A 17,569-nucleotide genomic window follows, 5' to 3' on the forward strand; every position below is an offset into this window, starting at 1 on the left:
AGCCTCCCAGGTGCTTGCGCAGGTACTCCTGGCACCAGTGACTCTCCGCACACCCCAGGCCATTTCACTGCCTCCTCCCTGGTCGCTGAAATCTGACTCTGCACTGTGACCCTCCCACACCACCCCCTCCTCCATCACGGCCCCAAGCTCAGACATCCACTCCTCCCCTCCCAGCCCTGTCCCCTCCAAGCTGTGATCCTCAGGCCCCCAGGCCCCCAGCAGGCAGGATGGCTGCTGCAGGAGCCCTTGGGTACTTTGAGGCTGGCAGGCAGGTCAAATGGAGGCTGGTCCCTGCGTGTGCTCTGTGTCCTGAGGTGGAGCAGGCCGGGGTGAGCCCCGGGGGAATGAGGTTAGACACAGGCAGCACTTTACTTAGGGGCGGTGGGGAAGCCATCGAGGGGCCCCTCCACCTCGGGCCTTCTGGTCAGGAGTCCGGCAGGTGCGCACACCTGCACCGTGGTGGCCGGGAGCAGGGCTCGGGGGCTGCGTCCGAGCCCAGCCTCGCTTTCGCTCCGTGGCTCCAGGGAGGGCAGCTGAGCCGGAGCAGGGTGCCCTGGCCTGCACGGGGGCTTCCTGTCCCAGCCCCACCCTGGGGGCCGGGCGGGCCTGCCAGGACCGAGGGTGTGGGCCCTCCTGGCCTTCTCTGGGGTCTGGAGAGTGTCGGGCGGGTGGCTCCTCTGTGTTGTGTCTGCCGTAGCCCCTGAGAGGAGCTATGTAAATATTTGTGCAGAGGCATCTGGGATGGGAGCAGATTTTGACAGTGGCCTCGGGCTCTGGGGAGGGGGGCCGTGGGCAGCAGGAGGGCCAGCATGGGGGTGTGAGACCGGGTGAGCCTCAGCCTCTTTTCTGCCCAGTGGTGGCTTCCAGGGTGGTGGGACTTCAAGGGGTCCAGGAAAGTCCTTTCACGATTAAACATCTTCCCCGAGGGTGCTTGAAATGCCTCTATTTGGGAACCTTTAGCTTGGGTGGAGAACGAACCTTTTTCTTTAAAAAGACATTCTCAAAAAAAAAAAAAAAAAAAGACATTCTCTTCTCATCACTCCTCCCCTGTAAGCAGGGAGGAGTGTGGAAATAGCTCGCCCTCAGTGTGAAGGAGTTTCACAGAATCATTCCTCCCTGACATGGGGAGGGGCCCATGGGGTCAGGGCCAGAAGAGGGGGCACAGAGGGACACCTGGGACAGGTGATGAGTGTGGGAGAGGCTCTGGATGAACCGCTGTCCCCCTAAAGTCCCTTCCTGTCCTTAGTCCAGGGGCCCATAAAGATCTCCACGCTGTGCACTGTGGTTGGCCTTGAACGGACTTCTTTCCGTTTTGGTCGCGTGTCTACTGGAGTAGAAGCACCTTGAGGGCTGGGCAGCGTCTTCTCTTTAACCCACCGTCTCCCTCACGTACAGTTCCGGGCAAGGCTGCCGTGTCTGACTCCCCCACTAGATTGGAAGCTCTGGGAGGGTAGACAGCGGCCTGCTTTGTTCTCTGTTGTATCTCTGTGTCTGTCGCATAGTGGGAGCTCAGTTCATGCTCCCGCTGAATGAAGGACTGAATGAATGTGGTGGGCAGTGTGCTGTGTTGCAGAAACCCTATACCAGGAGTCAGAGCCTTGGGAGCAATTTCTGGTTTAGTTATAGACTTGCTGTGTGACCTTGGACAAATCACTTCCCATCTCTGGGCCTCGGTCTCTCCCTCTGTGAAAAGCCTTAGAATAATAGAATGCCAGGGCTGGGAGGGGTCTTAGAGGTTGGGGAGGCTATTGGGGCCAGAGGAAGGTGGCCTGAGGTGGCCACTGAGAGAGCTGCAAGTCTTCCACCCCTGCCGTGTGGGGGACATTGTGGGGTACAGGGAAGGCATCTGGGGATTCTCAGCCTTCCTGCCTCATAGAGGGACGGAGGAGGGCTGGATGGGGGAGCAGAGCTGGAGGAGGGGGTGGTGGCAGCGGCACTCATTGGCACCCTCACTGTTGCGGCTGCACTTTTTTTGTGTGTGTGCGGTACGCGCGCCTCTCACCGCTGGGGCCTCTCCCGCTGCGGAGCACAGGCTGCGGACGCGCAGGCTCAGCGGCCATGGCTCACGGGCCCAGCCGCTCCGCGGCATGTGGGATCCTCCCGGACCGGGGCACGAACCCGTGTCCCCTGCATCGGCAGGGGGACTCTCAACCACTGCGCCACCAGGGAAGCCCTTTTTTTTTTTTTGGCTGTGTTGGGTCTTTTTCACTTTGCGCGGGCTTCTCATTGTGGTGGCTTCTCTTTGTTGCGGAGCTCGGGCTCCGGGTGCTCCGGCTTCAGTAATTGTAGCGCATGGGCTCGGTATTTGCGGCATGAGGGCTCAGTAGTTGTGGCTCGCGGGCTGTAGAGCGCAGGCTTAGTAGTTGTGACGCACGGGCTTAGTTGCTCCGCGGCATGTGGGATCTTCCCAGGGCTTGAACCCGTGTCCCCTGCATTGGCAGGCGGATTCTCAACCACTGTGCCACCAGGGAAGCCCCTGTGACTGCACTTATAGTTTGCAAGCTGGGACGCATGCTTTGTGGCAGGTGGTCCTTAGATGGGGCCTCCTTGCCATCATTTTACAGGTGCCGAACTCACGGGGTCTTAGCCAGCCGGCAGGTACCTGAGTGGGAACTCCAGTCCAGTTTTCCTCTTTCCACTCGAGTCCTGCCCAACACGGAACACCACTGCACAGGCTGTCTCGCCCCAGAGGGCCCTTTGGGGTCATGATGGGCTCAGAGCCCCAGGAAATTTGGCTTTTAGCTTGGGTTCCCAGAGCTGCAGTTCCTCATTTGCTAAGTGGGATCAAAACACCTGTCCTCCCGCGTACTGCTGGGAGAGGTTCGGCAGATAAGAGTGTAGGTGCAAAGCAGTGTCGGGTGCCGAGGCTCTTGGCATTCTACTCGCCATCAGGCAGGGCGTCACCCATGTGGCCGCAGGTTCTAGTCAACCAAGGAAGTGAGCTGACCAAGGGTCTCAGCATCCCTGTTCCCTACGGCCACCACCCTGTGCCCTGCTCCGCCCCGGCCTGCCTCTCTGCCTCTCTCCACGGGCTTCTGCTGGGCCAGCTCCCGCTTCTTCCACAAATCATAGAAACCAGGGGTGTTTGTGTTACGGGTTTCTTCTTTCTCTCTCATTGGTTTTTCTCCTTTTCCTTTTTTCTCACTCCCCAGTCCCGTTACCCTCCCCTTAGGCAGCCATTCAAATGTACTTCCTGTGAATGTGTTGCTTGCATATGTTCTTGCAAAACGTGTGTTTTGTCTGACTGCATATGGGCTTAATTTATGTAAATGATATGTGCTATATATTGTATTCTGGTGTTCACTTTTGTTGCACAGGAGTCCGCCTTTAAGTCCAGCCAGCTTGTTCCTTGATCTTGAGCCTATAGCTCCGTGTTCTCTGGTGTGCTCCCCCGTCGTTTTACCTGTCCACTCTCCTGGGGAGGGCCCTCCAGGTTGCCTCTATAAATGATGCTGCAGTAAACTTCCTCATGCCTGGCCCCTTTGGGACTCATGTGAGGATGTCTTTGGGATTTTCTCCCCAGGGGTGGAACTGCTGGATCACAGGGTATGTGGACACTTAATTCAACCAAGTACTGTCCGGCTGTGCGTGAGCAGGGCTGCATCTGTTGCCACCCTCCTGAGCAGAGCACGGGATTCCCCTGCAATCCGGCCACACGTGGCGTTACCCACCTTTCTCATTTTTGCAAGTTTAATAGGTGGAAGTGATATCTTTCTGCTTTAATCTGCATTTCTTTGATTTCACGCGAGTCGAACATCTTGTAGGCAGCCGTTCAGGTTTCTTTCCCGTGAATTCCGTGCTCATATCCTTTGCTCACTTTTCCATGAAGCTGCTGTCTTTCGTTCTTGTTGATCTGCAAGAGTGGCTTATTGATTCTAGAAACACAAATGCATACAGTTAAATATCCACTGTGTATGCTGGATACTAATCCCCGTTGAATCAAGAGTTCGTAAATATCTGCTCCCCTTCGGTCGTCTGTCAAATTTATCCAACAAAAATTCTTAACTTTGATACAAACAAATACATGGATTTTTAGCTTTCTTCATGCTTTTGAAGTTTTGTTTAAGAAATCCTTCACTGTCCTGAGGTTGCAGAGGTCTACATTTTCTTGTTACCTTAATTGTTTTACCTTTCTCAGTTGGGTCTTTAATCCATCCTGACCCTACCTTTGTCTGTGGTGTCAGACAGGGATCAAGGTGTGTTTTTTTCTGTTTACTGAGCCGATTTTCCCAACACATCTAGTAAACAGCCTGTTCTTCTCCGTTGACTTGTGGGGCTACCTTTGCCACTGGTTAATTTGCCGTATATCCATGCGTCTGTCTTGGAGCTCTCTGTTCTGTTCCAACTATTTGTCTGTTCCTGCATCAAAACCATATTAAAAATATACGGCAGTTAGTATGTCTCAGTATCTGCAAAGGCAAATCTTCCCTCTCTGCTCTTCTTTTGAAAGGTTGACATACATATTTGTGGACCTCTCTTCTCCTTTGCAAACTCTAGAGAAGGTTTATCAAGTTCCTGGGAAGAAAAACCCCACCAGAATCTTGACTGGAACTAGACTGGTTTTATGGGTTAATTTGGGGAGAATTGACATCTTTCTAAGATTTGTCCCATCTGAGAGTCTGTAGCGTCTCTCCGTTTATCAGATGGTTTCTGCATCCTTTATTAGTTTAAGGTTTTCTTTTTTCTCCCCCATAGAGACCTTGTGCATTCTTGGTCACTTCCTAGACACTTCATAGTTTTTTTTTTTTTTTTTTTTGGCCATGCCATGCGGCATGTGGGATCTTAGTTTCCCGACCAGGGACTGAACTTGTGCCCCCTGCATTGGGAGTGTGGAGTCTTAACCACTGGACCACCAGGGAAGTCCCCACTTCATCGTGTTTGTTGCTATTACGAAAGAGATGTTATTTATTTATTTTATTTATTTTTATTTTTTTGCGGTACGCGGGCCTTTGTTGTGGCCTCTCCCGTTGCGGAGCACAGGCTCCGGACGCGCAGGCTCAGCGGCCATGGCTCACGGGCCCAGCCGCTCCACGGCATGTGGGATCTTCCCGGACCGGGGCACGAACCCGCGTCCCCTGCATCGGCAGGCGGACTCTCAACCACTGCGCCACCAGGGAAGCCCGAAGGAGATCTTATTTCTGACTACCTACTCTAATAGCCTTCTGCTGGTGGAGAGGGGGCTGATCTTGTATCTGGCAGCCTCACCGGATGAAGTCTCTCATGAGCTAGTTCTAATTGTTTATCTGTTGATTTTATTGGTTCTCTAGGGAGATGATCCTATCATCTGTGAATAACGCTGGTTTTCTCTGTGTATGTTTGGGTCATTGCCATATGCGTTGACGTTGGAACGTTCCATCTGCCTTTTCAGCAGGCTTTCACATGCACTTGTATTTATTTGCTGGAGTCCTGTGAGGTGGGTGAGTCAGGGAGGGATTGCAAGTTTCGGATTAATGATTGAGAAGCTGCGGCCGACTGGGTGACCGATGGGACAGGCCTTCTGGGGTACGCCGGGAGCCAAGGTGGGAGCGGCACTCTAGAAGCTTGCGGGGCCCTGGAGGAGGGCAGGGACCCCCACTGTCCCCTAGCGGACCTCGGCCCTTTGTGCCCTTGCTGCCCGTGGCTGGCTGTGTGAGGGTCACAGAGAAGAGGGCTGGTAGGGGTCTGAGGCTCAGAGATACCCCAGCCCCCTTCCCCGGATTCCTGGGCCGTCAGCCTCCGTGTTCCGTGCTGTTGACTAGATTGAATAGTGCTTCAGCAGAAGACGCCACCTCATTCCTCTGAGGGTTCTGACTGCTGTCCAGACTCAGGGTGGGTTTGAAATGGGCCAATCCTGTCCTGAAAGTGTAGTCAGTCAGTGCCCCTGGATCTGAAAGGGAGCTTAAAGCATGGGGAGATGGCCCTGTCCCCATCTGCCATCTGGGCAGGTCCCTGCCCCAGTCCATGATCGACTGGACCCCTGTTCACCCAGTTTGTCCCGTGAAGCCAGCCCAACGCTGGCCTCAGGCCTCCGGCTCTGGGCAGAGGGAGGAAGCTCCCCCAGAAGCCAGTGTACAGTTACCTCTCTCATTAGGAGCCAGTGTTAGAGGAGTTTTCAGCGAGAGACGTCCCTGTGGCCAGAAAATCTTTGTAGAGCGGGTCCTTCGGGGGCCTAGAGGGACGGGAGGAGTTGGAAGGAAGCGGGGTGGGGCCGTGGGGAGTGGGAGGGCCTGTGAAGCTGGGGTGCACTGGAGGGGGCACTGGGGCCAGCCTGCGTGTCCGGGGATGGGAGGCTAAGTGTGGAGGCCTCAGGGAGGTGGGGAGTGCGACGATGCCGTAAGGGAAGCTTTCCCCGAATAAACATGGCCTCGTTTCACCTTCCCGGGGCTGTGACTCCCAGTGTACAGACTGTGAGGCTGCAGCCCCAAAGGAGGTCGAGTAAGGCTGAGCCCCAGAGCTTTTCTAGAAAGAGCTCTTCTCCCGAGGCCATCACAGTGGCCCCTGGGAAAGGTAGCACAGACAGGCCACATGCAATGGGTTTGGGCGGGCACCTGGATGACCCACAGAGGCCCTGAGGCCCCCCGTATGGCCCTATACATCTCTGGGAAGGTGTTAGGCTGGAGGGGCTCGTGGGGGGGTCTGTCTGGAGATGCTCCTTCTGTGTGAGTTGGGGTCTGGATCGTGGTTCCCCAGCCCCAGCCCTGAAGTGGGTATTCCTGGGGAAGTCTGTCCCACTCAGCTCCTGGAGCCATGGGGATAGGATTGGCCTCTCTTTCTCTCTCACACACAGACACACACACGAACATACACGTGCACACTCATTCACTGGCTGGCCTCTCAGGCTCCCCCGCTCTGTCCCCTGGGCCTGTAGTGTCCCTGGCCTTCCTTAGGTCCCCACTGCCCGAGAGAGCGACGTTAGCGACACGGTGGCCCCTGGCCAGGAGCAGCTCCTGCTGCATCTTCCTGTCGCCGCCACCAGGCTAAATATAACCTGACACTGCACAGCCCTGGGCCGCCGCCGTCGGAGACAGCCTCTGCCTGGGGGCGGACAGGCCGACTGGAGCCCCAGCCTCCTGCCCCAGCAGGGCAGGACAGCGACCGGGGCGAGGATGGCTGCTTCCCCGAGGTCACCTTCCCTGCAAGGACCCGGCACCCCGCCTCGTTACAGCTCTGAATGCTTCCACAAGGCCATCTGTCATCTCGTCTGGTACCCAGAGTACGAGTCACTTGTCCCTGCAGTACCCACAGGGAGTCTGAAGCCCAGAGAGGTGGCTGACCTGCCCACAGTCACACAGCGATCGCCCAGGTCTCCTGAGGGTCGGGGCAGATCAGCTCGGCTCAGCTCCCCAGGACCCCTCTCTCTGCCAACTCATCCCGGACTCCAAACTGGGGGTCCTGTTGACTCCCCGGCTCCGTGAGGGTGGGTGCCACGCCTGTCTTGTTCACGAGGCCCTGAACGCTTCACGTGCGTGTGCTCAGTGAATACTCCAGGGGGATGAAGAGCCCCCTGCAAAGGAGCTCGATGACACCTAGTGTGCAGACGAGCCACTAGAGATTCTGACCTGGGGAGCTTGTCCAAGGACACTCAGGTCACCCGCAGGCCTCCCTTTCCCCACCTGCCCGGTGCTGCCCCAAGAGATAAGGCCTGCCCCCGCGAAAGCCGACGGCGGCTCCTGCCTGGCGACTAGCCAGGGGTTCCCAGAGGTGGGCAGCTGGGTTTGGGACCGTGGGTGGGTTGGGGTGCAGGGCAGGGACGGTGCCCCAGGTGCACTGTCGGGTGTGGGTTGGCACCAGGTGAAAGCAAGCCAGCGTTGCGTTCTGATGAAGATGCTCCCTTCCCCGGGGTCAGGAGGAACTGGACCGGCTGCACCTGGAAGGTAGCCAGACCTGGTCCCCTGAGGCCCTCCCACTGCCCCCCTGCCCCTTCCTCAGTGGCCTGTGGTGAGCTGCATGACCTCTGCGGCCCTTAGGATCCGAGGCGCAGAGGAGCCTGTCCTTGTGTGGGGCTGTCAATCCATGACCACCTCTCCTCTCCCGGTCTTCATTCTCACAGGGCCCAGGGTGCCCCAAGCCCAGGAGGCAGGCCGAGGCTGGGTGCCCAGATGTCTTCAGCTGGGGCTGGGTCGGGGGTGGGGGGGTGGGGGGGGTGTGAGCCGGGTGTTCTTCAGCAGCAGCCACGTGAGCCAGGCTGCCCCAAGGGCCCTCTCCCTCTCCTCCTTCTCCAGTTACCAAGATGTCCCTTGGGGGACTTCCCTGGCGGTCCAGTGGTTAAGACTCCGCGCTTCCATTGCAGGGAGCGAAGGCTCAGTCCCTGGTCGGGGAAACTAAGATCCCGAAAGCTGCGCAGCGTGGCAAAAAAAAAAAAAACCCGCAAATAAACAGAAGCAAAAACAAACAAAAAAACCTCCCTTGGGCCCTCCGGCTTCACAGTGTTCTGTCATTCATCCCTCCAGCCCAGTGGGGCGTGGTCATCGTCCCGTATTGCAGATGAGCTCCCTGGGGCTGGAGGAGGGCAGGTGACTCGCCCAAAGTCATTCTGATGCAATGAGTAAAGGCCACTTAACTCCATAGCCTGTGCCCCGCCCTTTCGCGCCCGGGAGCCCCACAGCCGTTCTGCGGGCCGGGCAGGGGCCCTCCGCTCCCCGTTCCCTCCTTCCCCGGGCGCTCCAGACTCCGGCTGTCTCGGGAGCGCGGGCCGCTCCTGCCACAGAGCGGCTCTCGGCGGAACTGCAGCCTCCGCCAGCTCTGGGCTCAAGTCAGCCTCTGCTCCGCGGAGCTGCTCTGCGGGGGTGGGGCGGGGCGGAGGCGGGAGAGGAACAGAGTCAGGGAAGAGCGGGGTCTGGGGTACGTAGGAGCAGGGCTCATGGGGGGCGAGGCACTGGTCCCGGCGTGCGGTGCCAGCCCAGGGCTCCGGGGAGGCGGCCCAGACACTGACTCTGAACATTTCTTCTCTGCTGAGAAGTTGTGTGAAGGTCACAGCCCCGCAGCCTGCAGGCCGCGATGTGCCGCTGCTCAGTTCTGGCTGTCCCTGTGCCCCACCCCTGGCCTGCTGACCTCCAGCTGCCCTCAGGGACCCCCCCCGCCAGAATTCCAGCCAGTGATGGGATGGGGTCCCCTGGCAGGTCTGGCTGAAGAGCTAGGGGTGGGTGATACGGCAGCTCACGGAAGACCCAGCCAGCCAGGCAGTATGGGCGGGAGGCAGAGCCTCTCGGAGCCCTGGCTGACCTGGGGCTACCCGCTTTCCTTCCTTTCGTGGCCCCTCGAAAATAGTAGCTGGAGCCTAACACCCCGCCTCCCCCCAGCCATCAGGCAGGGCTCCAGTTCACATTTTCGGTATAACAAGGGCTTTTACAGGGTTATTTGAAAGGGAAAATTCCTTGAATGTCCACCAAGGGAGAGGACCAAGGGGGCTCCGTGTGTGAGTGTGTGTCTGTGTCCAAGGGCCGGGAGTGGGCCTGTGCCGTAAGAGGGCTTATATCTGGAGTTTCTGCGGCCTGGCGTGAAGGGGGGCGCAATTTGGGATGTCAGGGTGCTGGGCTGTCCAGGCTGCAGAATGCAGTTCTGGCCTCTCTTGCTGAGAAGCTGGAACTGAAGTGGGCACGGGGTGTTGAGGCCTCCAGTTCAGAATCCTGAGGCCGTGCCCTGGGGGCAGGATCCCCAGGCCATCCTGCAGGGTTGGGCTCATCAGGGTTCCAGACTCTGGACTTATGTGAGACGAGTTTCCCAGCGAGGAACCAAGACCAGGGGCCTGGATCGCTGGGCTCCGAGGGGGTGGGTGTTGGGGGGGGTCTCCAGGGCTACGGTTTCCTGGTCTCTGGCCTCTCCTTAGTCCCTATGAGGGCCGGTCCCTGTTCAGGCTGCTGCCGGCCATCACCATATTAGGGCATAAACTCTAGGCGGGCTGTCTAGGTGCCAGACGGTCTCCAGCTGGGCCCGGCCTCCTGCAGCTCCCAACACCACGGCAGTGTTTCAGCCAGGCCATGTCAGAGGCTGGAGGTCAGGGGACAGGAGCAGCTACTGGAAAGAGACCCTGAAAGAGCCCCCCAGCTCCGGTCCCGTGGGCCAAGCCGTGAGGGCCTGGGACGCGGTGAGTGGAAGGGCGTTGGGGTAGGGCAGAGAATTCTTGGCCAGCCCCTGCCCTGGCCCAGCTCCCCTCATCCCAGTGCCATCCTGTTTCCGTTGGTTTCAGAGGATCTCCTTCCACCAGATTAATCCCACAGCAGTTAGAATTGCTCCCCTGCCGCTCCCTCTCGGCCCTGTCCCTATAGCAATCGCCCCGGAGCCCGGCCAGCATCTCCTAGGAATCAGGCCCTTTACGCCTGGCCTTCTCAGGTCTGTGGAGGACCTGCGGCTGCACTTCCCAGGGCTGGCCCACAGGGCTCATTGGCCCTCGGCCCCTCCAGCTGGTTGGCCTTGACTCAGTTCACCCCAGCCATGTCCTCTCCACCAGCCCTGATCCTTGACTCCTCCCCCGCCGTTAGCCCCACCCCATCACCAACACCACTGGCCAGCGCCTGCTCCCTGGTGCGTTGTTCTGGGTGCTAGGCCCTTCAGAGGGGACACAGATGCTGGTGAGTTAGGACCCGGCAGTTCAGAGAAGACAGATGAGCACCAGGAAAGAAGTCTCTGCCCTGGGAAGAGAAGATGAGGAACATGCTTGGTCCCCATCAGGTCCATGGAGGAACAGAATGTTAATGCCCCTTCTTGTTGCATCAAGGAGGGCTTCCTGGAGGCGGGGGTTCTGAGCTGGGCCTTAGGCAGAGCCTGAGAGCGCACCAGGGTCTCTTTCAGAAATCAGCAGAGAGGAGGGTGTGGGGGCCGTGCGTTGGTCAAAGGCAGAGGCGGAACAGGTACATTGGCCTGGTGAACTGACAGCAGCTGGAATAGGGGGCCTGGTGGCCAGAGAGAGACATTGGGAGGGGAAAGAAAAAATCAAGAACAGAGAAAAAGACGAGAGACAGATGAAAGATCTAGAAGCAGCGCCTCTCAACTCTGGTGAAGGATCAGTTTTGTTTCTAACGTGTCACAGACCAATACTTGTGTGAAATACAAAAATCACATGCTTGGGTTTTGCGGCAATGCCCAATTGCTGTAAAGGTTTTGAAGCTCTTGCTCTCAAGTTCTGAACTTATCTTCTTGTGGATGACACAACAGTTGGGTACGAACGAAGAGGAGCAAAGACAGACAGAGAGACAGAGGGTGATGGCTAACCTGTCTCTAGTGTTCGGCGCACGCCAGGCACTGCCCTAGGTAGCTGGCACGTGTTGACTTATTTAATCTTTACAACTCATGAGGAACGAATTATCATCGTTCCCATTTTATAGATGAGGAAAATGAAGCACAGGGAGGTTAAAAACGTAAGAAAAATGCATCAATGACAAGGCAGCAGAGCTGGGATCTGAACCCTGAGATCCTGGGCTTAAAGTCTGTGGGCTTAACCTCCAGGCTGCACTGCCTTGCATGAGGAAAAGCAAAGATAGAGTGCGAGAGGATAGGGAAAAAGGTGAGACAACCCAGGAAGAAAGGAGCAGAAGGCCGTGTGAGGAGAATGCACCTCGGGAGAGAGGGCTGGAGAACCGAGGCAAGCAGAGAGGGAAAGGGAGAGCTTTGAAAGCGGAAAGCTGGAGCGGCCAGATTAGGGAAGCAGCTCTGGCCGGCAGGTGGCAGGAGGAGGGGGTGGGGCAGGAGGCAATGGCGAGAAGGGGCAGGACTGTGTGTGGGAGCCGTGGGGGAGGCAGAAGTGGACAGGCCCCTTCAGGTTTCGGGGGTGCATTCCGCCTGGTAGCACAGCGGCCGTGTCTCCGCTTTGCAGGGAGCTGCTTCCTGTGCCTAGTGGATGTGGTACCCGTGAAGAACGAAGATGGGGCTGTCATCATGTTCATCCTTAACTTTGAGGTGGTGATGGAGAAGGACATGGTGGGGTCCCCAGACCGTGACACCAATCACCGTGCCCCTCCCACCAGCTGGCTGGCCCCCGGTAAGTGCAGCTGTGTTCTTGGGCTGGTGCAGGAATACACGGTTTCCCTTCCCTGGGGCTGTGAGGCTGCCCGAGGGCAGTGCTCTGTAGGAAGGGATGCGGAGGGGATCCCTTCAGGGATGGGGGAGGGAACATGGAGGACACGGCTGGTCCCCTCCAGCTCAGCATGGACAGATGCGGTGGAGTGACTGAGCCCAGATTCACAGGTCCCTGGGGCAGGAGCATGGCTGGTTTCATAGCCTTACCCGCTTGGAGTCCCACCACAGCATCCCCTGGGAGTGACCCTCTCTCCAGCCCCAGGGATGGGGGATTCACCCTTCCCAGATGGCCCTGGCTACTTCGGGGCAGCCCCCTCTGCTCATGGGAAGGCCCCGTCTCTCATGGACTCAACTCTGTGAAGTTTCTCTCTCTGGTCCTTGTTCCCGGACGGGTCAGCTCCCTGCCGTGGCCTTGGCTACTTGAGAAGAGGATGTGAGGGGACTCCTCCCTGTGGCTGGAGGCGTGGAGGCCTCACCTCATCCCCCCATGACTCAAAGGCTCAGACATCTCCTCCTCCCCCTGCGTGTCCTTTTTGGGTTTAATTTTTTTTTTTCTTTTTTGCCGGACGCGGGCCTCTCACTGCTGTGGCCTCTCCCATTGCGGAGCACAGGCTCCGGACGCGCAGGCTCAGCGGCCATGGCTCACGGGCCCAGCCGCTCCGCGGCACGTGGGATCTTCCCGGACCGGGGCACGAACCTGTGTCCCCTGCGTCGGCAGGCGGACTCTCAACCGCTGCGCCACCAGGGAAGCCCCACTTGGGTTTAATTTTAAATGTTCCCTCAGAGTCATGGGAAAGGAAACCACCTCTTGGTTTCTCAAGCTCTAAAGTGGCAGCATTAGTAACACTGGCCCCACCTGTTCCATGGGTACCACCTCCAAGGTGGCAGGGTACGGCGGGAACCCGTGGCATCACTCCTCCATGTGGATGCAGGCCCTGCCATTTACTGTGTGACCTCCAGCAAATCACATAACTCGCTGACGCCTAAATTTCCTCAAGTCTAAATGGAGGTAATGATACCCGATGGGTGCAGCTGTGAGAGCCACAGGTGGTTTATGTAGAGACTGCCGGTGATGTGAGGCTCAAGAAATGGTGGTTTATTATTGGCGGAGTCTTAGATACGACGGCACTCTAGACTTTTTCTGGAGACTTGAGTTCTGTGCAGTAGGAGTGGGGGTGGAGGGGTGCCGGCGGCTCTCGGGGCTCCCACTTTCCCTCCTCCCTCCCCTTGGTGACTGGGCTGCAGCTGCTAGGCCTGGCCCTCTCCCGGGCTGCTGGCGCCACGCACCTCCCCTCTCCCCGCAGGCCGCGCCAAGACCTTCCGCTTGAAGCTGCCCGCGCTGCTGGCCTTGACCGCCCGGGATACGTCGGTGCGGCCGGGTAGCGCAGGCGGCGCCGGCGCCCCGGGGGCCGTGGTGGTGGACATGGACCTGACGCCCGCGGCGCCCAGCAGCGAGTCGCTGGCCCTGGACGAGGTGACGGCCATGGACAACCACGTGGCGGGGCTCGGGCCGGTGGAGGAGCGGCGCGCTCTGGTGGGCCCGGGCTCGCCGCCCGCCTGCGCGCCCGGCCCGCACCCGTCGCCCCGGGCGCACAGCCTCAACCCTGACGCCTCGGGCTCCAGCTGCAGCCTGGCCCGGACGCGCTCCCGAGAGAGCTGCGCCAGCGTGCGCCGCGCCTCCTCGGCCGACGACATCGAGGCCATGCGCGCTGGGGCGCTGCCCCCGCCGCCGCCGCGCCACGCCAGCACCGGTGAGGGTCGGCCCCACCCCTGCAGGAACTGCCCGGCTGCGTCCTCAGCCGCGGGCCTGTCCATTCCAGGCCCTCAGCTTCCTCCCTCTCCGCCCTGTCCTGTGTGCCTGGGAGATGGAAATCCTATTAAGCGCTTACTTAATCCCATTAAGTAGCCTTTTATTCCATTAAACGTGCATTCATCCCGTTGCATTCTTCCACTCTCAGAGCAGGTGCTGGCCCCGAGGAGCTGGCTCTCCCAGGCTGGCCTGGAGCGGGGATGCCCACGGGAGTCGGGAAGGCGGGAGAGGCATCTGGGTCCCTGCCACCATCTGGGCCTCTGGCAGGCTCCCAGTGCCTGCTGAACAGACCCGCATAGAGGCTCTTTCCCCTTCGTCATCTCATAGCTGCGTCAGGCGTGCTTCCTTACGGTGGGGAGGGGCCTGCCCTCACTTGTTTCTCAGGGACTCCACTCCTGTTTCCTGAGCTGGCCTCAGTGAACCCCACGGCCTGGCTCCTGCAGGGCCCGTCTCCACCTCAGCTCTGTGTCGTCGACCTGACGGCCTTTGCCCCTGCCTGCCTGCCACCCTGACCCCCTTTCCCCTCCACCCCAGGGGCCATGCACCCCCTGCGCAGCGGCCTGCTTAACTCCACATCAGATTCGGACCTCGTGCGCTACCGCACCATTAGCAAGATTCCCCAAATCACCCTCAACTTTGTGGACCTCAAGGGCGACCCCTTCCTGGCTTCGCCCACCAGCGACCGGGAGATCATAGCCCCCAAGATAAAGGAGCGGACCCATAATGTCACTGAGAAGGTCACCCAGGTAGGTGTCCAGCTCGCTGGCTCTCCGCTCACGTGGGAGGAGCTTGGAGGGAGTGGAGTGGGAGTGGACTGTGGTCAAAAGGGGGGGTGGAGGGTGCAGTCAGTGAGGGCCTCCTGAAGGTGGTGGACGTGCCGGCTGGGGGTGAGGGTGGCGTTTCAGAGCTGGGACGAGAGAGATCCTGGAGCAAGGGAGACTGGAGGGGGTGCCCATGGGAGGAGCAGATACAGAGGACAGGTGGATGGGGCTCAGGGAGGACAGGGCAGTTGAGGCCGGGCACCTGGCAGGGTGAGGGTGGGTGGGAGAAGGTGGCCACGGGGCACAACAGAGTCCTGGGCGCAAACCAACGGGAGGCTTCCCGTTAGAAGGGGCCACAGAGGTCAAGGTTGGGGGTCCTGATTCTTCTAGGCAAGTGTGATGAGCCAGGCAGAGGGTGGGAACCCGGTGCTAGGGCCAGGGTGGCCTAGAGGTGCCCACCCCTGTCCCCAGACCATGGGAGAGGAGAGTTTTCCTTCCCAAGTCGGGAGGGGAGGGTATGGAGTTGGGCGCACAGATACAAGAGGGGTCGAGTCCCCGAGTTCCAGACCAGAGAAGATTGCCAGCCCGGGGGGGGCACTGCCCAACACTGCCCAGTGGCAGGGCCAGCCTGGTCTCCTGCCCCCTCTTGGCAGCAAGCCAGCCCCACTGCCCAGTCCATCCCAGCTCCTTCCCGTCCTGGCCTGGGGGTGGGGTGGGGGAAGGTCAGGACTGAGAAGCCGGGGACGGAGGGGGCTCCCGGGCCACGCCTGGCTCGCCTCAGTCCCACCGCCCCCTCCAGCTCCTTGGGGCTCCCTGAGCCGCCCGAGTGAGGGAGCTGTCCGCGCGCTGCCGTGGGCCTCCTCAGCCCTCCTCCTGGCCCCGCTCCGCTGCCGCCTTGGCTCTCTGGGTCCCTGCCAGGTCTCCGGCCCCTTGGCCTTGACTCCAGAACGTTCCCCCCCACCCTAGGCCCCATATCTGGCTGCCTCGGCCTCACCCCCTCCCACCTCTGCCTCTCTCGTCCTCACCTGGAGCCCTGCCCCTGTGCCCACAGCGTGTGCTGTCGTGTTGTGGTCTGTGCGCGACAGCGTGAGCCTGTGCTCCTGGCTCTTTGGTGGCCGGCCGGTCGCTCCATCTCTGGGTGTCTGTCTGACTCTGGCTGGCTGGGCACTGGACCGGCGGGCGGGGGTGTCGGGGAGACCATTAATCTGCGGTGACAGGCCGGGCTGCCGGGGGGAGGGGGAGGGGCACGGGCCGCGGGAGTGGCTGCAGCGGGAGCCCGGAGCAGCGGGGGGCCGCGGGGGAGGGGGCCTCTGGCCGGCGGGCGGGGCGCGGGAGCCCGGTGCCGGCGGGGCGGGGGTGGGGACCTGGGAGGAGGAGGGGCCGGCTGGAGGAGCCGAGGTTCCTACCGCGGTGCCCTGCCGCTGCTGGGCTGGCAGCGGGCAGAGCGCAGCACCCTGGCAGCGCGGCCGGCACCAGGGGGCCATGGGCGGCCTGAGCCAGGCGGGCTGCTGTCCGCGCTCACTGCCAGGGTGACCCCAGCCCCGAGGCCCAGCCCCAGTGACCCTGGCTTCGTGCCAGAGGCTGCCCTGGGAGCCAGGCCGCCAGCGGCTGGGGCGCAGCCTGGGCCGAGGCTGCTGTTGAGGTGCAGGTGAGGCGCTGGCTGGGCCCTTGGGCCCCGGGCAGGCAAGCTGGGGGGAGCCAAGTCCTCCATGGCGGCCCCAGCGGGGAAGGCGAGCAGGACAGGGGCTCTGCAGCCCAGGGCCCAGAAAGGCCGGGTGAGGCGGGCCGTGCGCATCTCCAGCTTGGTGGCCCAGGAGGTAGGTGACCGCCCCAGCCCCTCCCCTCCCTCCGGGGCGGGGGCACCGAGTTGGATGCGGCCCAGAGGGCTCTGGCTCCAGGCCGGGAGAGGGCTTCTGAGATGCAGGATGGTTTGGGAGCCCTGGGATCTGTGGCCCCGCTCGTCCCACTCCTGGCTCCGGCTTGCTCGCTCTGCTCCAGACCCGCTGGGCCTAGGTGGACAGTGTTTTTCTTGCCAGTGCTTCCCTTCTCCTTGGGCTTCCGTGGCCCAGCCTTCTAGCTCGAAACGCACAAGGAGGAGAGGGGAGAACAGGAGCGAAGTGGGTGCGCGGAGGGGATGGCGGGGAGACGGGGGAGGAGAGGATGGCTTCCACCCCCACCCCACCTCCCCCAGCCAGCGGGCAGCAGCTGGGCCTGGCACAGAGGCGCAGGGGCTCCACCCCTCCAGCGCTCTGTGTGTCGTGAGCGGACCCTGCGGCGGGCGAGGGAGGCGTGGGCTGCTTCGGGGGTCTAGGTTGGGGGGCTGGGACCCGAGGAGGCTGGGGTCAGAGGCCACTGGTTGAGTGGTGAGGGCAGGCTGAGCCGGGCACCGGGTCCACCTCTTCTGGGGCAGCCTGAGGTGCTGGTGGCTACGCTGTGGTCCCCCAGGCTGCCGACTCTATGGGCACCTCCTGGGAGCCACGTCTCCAGCCCCTGGGGGGCTTCTGGCAGAGAGCCAGAAGCCAGCTCAGGGAGGATGGCCCGGGGAGTTGGAAGCGGCTCACGGTGGGTCTGAGAATCCCACCCCTGTCGCCACCACCAGCACCTAAACTCTCTGCTGTGGCTCCTGTGACCCTCCCAGCTGGGGGACAGGTGTGGGAGGGGATTCTTTGCAGCCACAGGTGAGGCCCGGGGTTTGGCTTAAATGAGCTTCAGTATTCTGTGTGACAACAGGTTATGTAACAGGGGAGGTTAGATACCGGCAAGGCCGTGTGGCGAGCTGGTGGTTGCAGAGCTGAGCAGCCCGGCCGGCCCCCACAAGAGGAGGGCTGCGGGGCCGGGCCTCGTGCCCTGGCCTTGCCCCCGGCATGTGTGCTCGTGTCCTGGGCGGTGCTGGTCCTGCTGTGGGTGGACTCAGGTAGGGGGCAGGATCCCATCTGTCAGGTGTGGTTCAGCACCGCCTCCGGGGCCCTGGCCTCTCAGGTGTGGTGAGGAGCCCCATCCGGGAACC

The 17,569-nt window shown here is 60.6% G+C and overlaps 1 protein-coding gene across 3 annotated transcripts in view; it reads left to right on the forward strand.

The window, feature by feature from the left end:
• KCNH2 (potassium voltage-gated channel subfamily H member 2) overlaps nucleotides 1-17,569 on the forward strand; it is a 33,142-nt gene that overhangs the window by 6,667 nt on the left and 8,906 nt on the right. Inside the window, exons 3-5 of one of the 3 annotated variants that reach the window (XM_060155890.1) lie at nucleotides 11,789-11,953; nucleotides 13,296-13,742; nucleotides 14,336-14,547. In XM_060155890.1, coding sequence (XP_060011873.1) covers nucleotides 11,789-11,953; nucleotides 13,296-13,742; nucleotides 14,336-14,547 — 824 coding nt within the window. Of the gene's footprint in view, nucleotides 1-11,788; nucleotides 11,954-13,295; nucleotides 13,743-14,335; nucleotides 14,548-16,011; nucleotides 16,380-17,569 lie in introns of those variants that run through there. The other 2 variants (XM_060155891.1, XM_060155892.1) reach the window with 2 other exon arrangements.

Source organism: Lagenorhynchus albirostris, chromosome 8 (assembly GCF_949774975.1).
Source record: "Lagenorhynchus albirostris chromosome 8, mLagAlb1.1, whole genome shotgun sequence".
Classification (NCBI taxonomy): Eukaryota; Metazoa; Chordata; class Mammalia; order Artiodactyla; family Delphinidae; genus Lagenorhynchus; species Lagenorhynchus albirostris.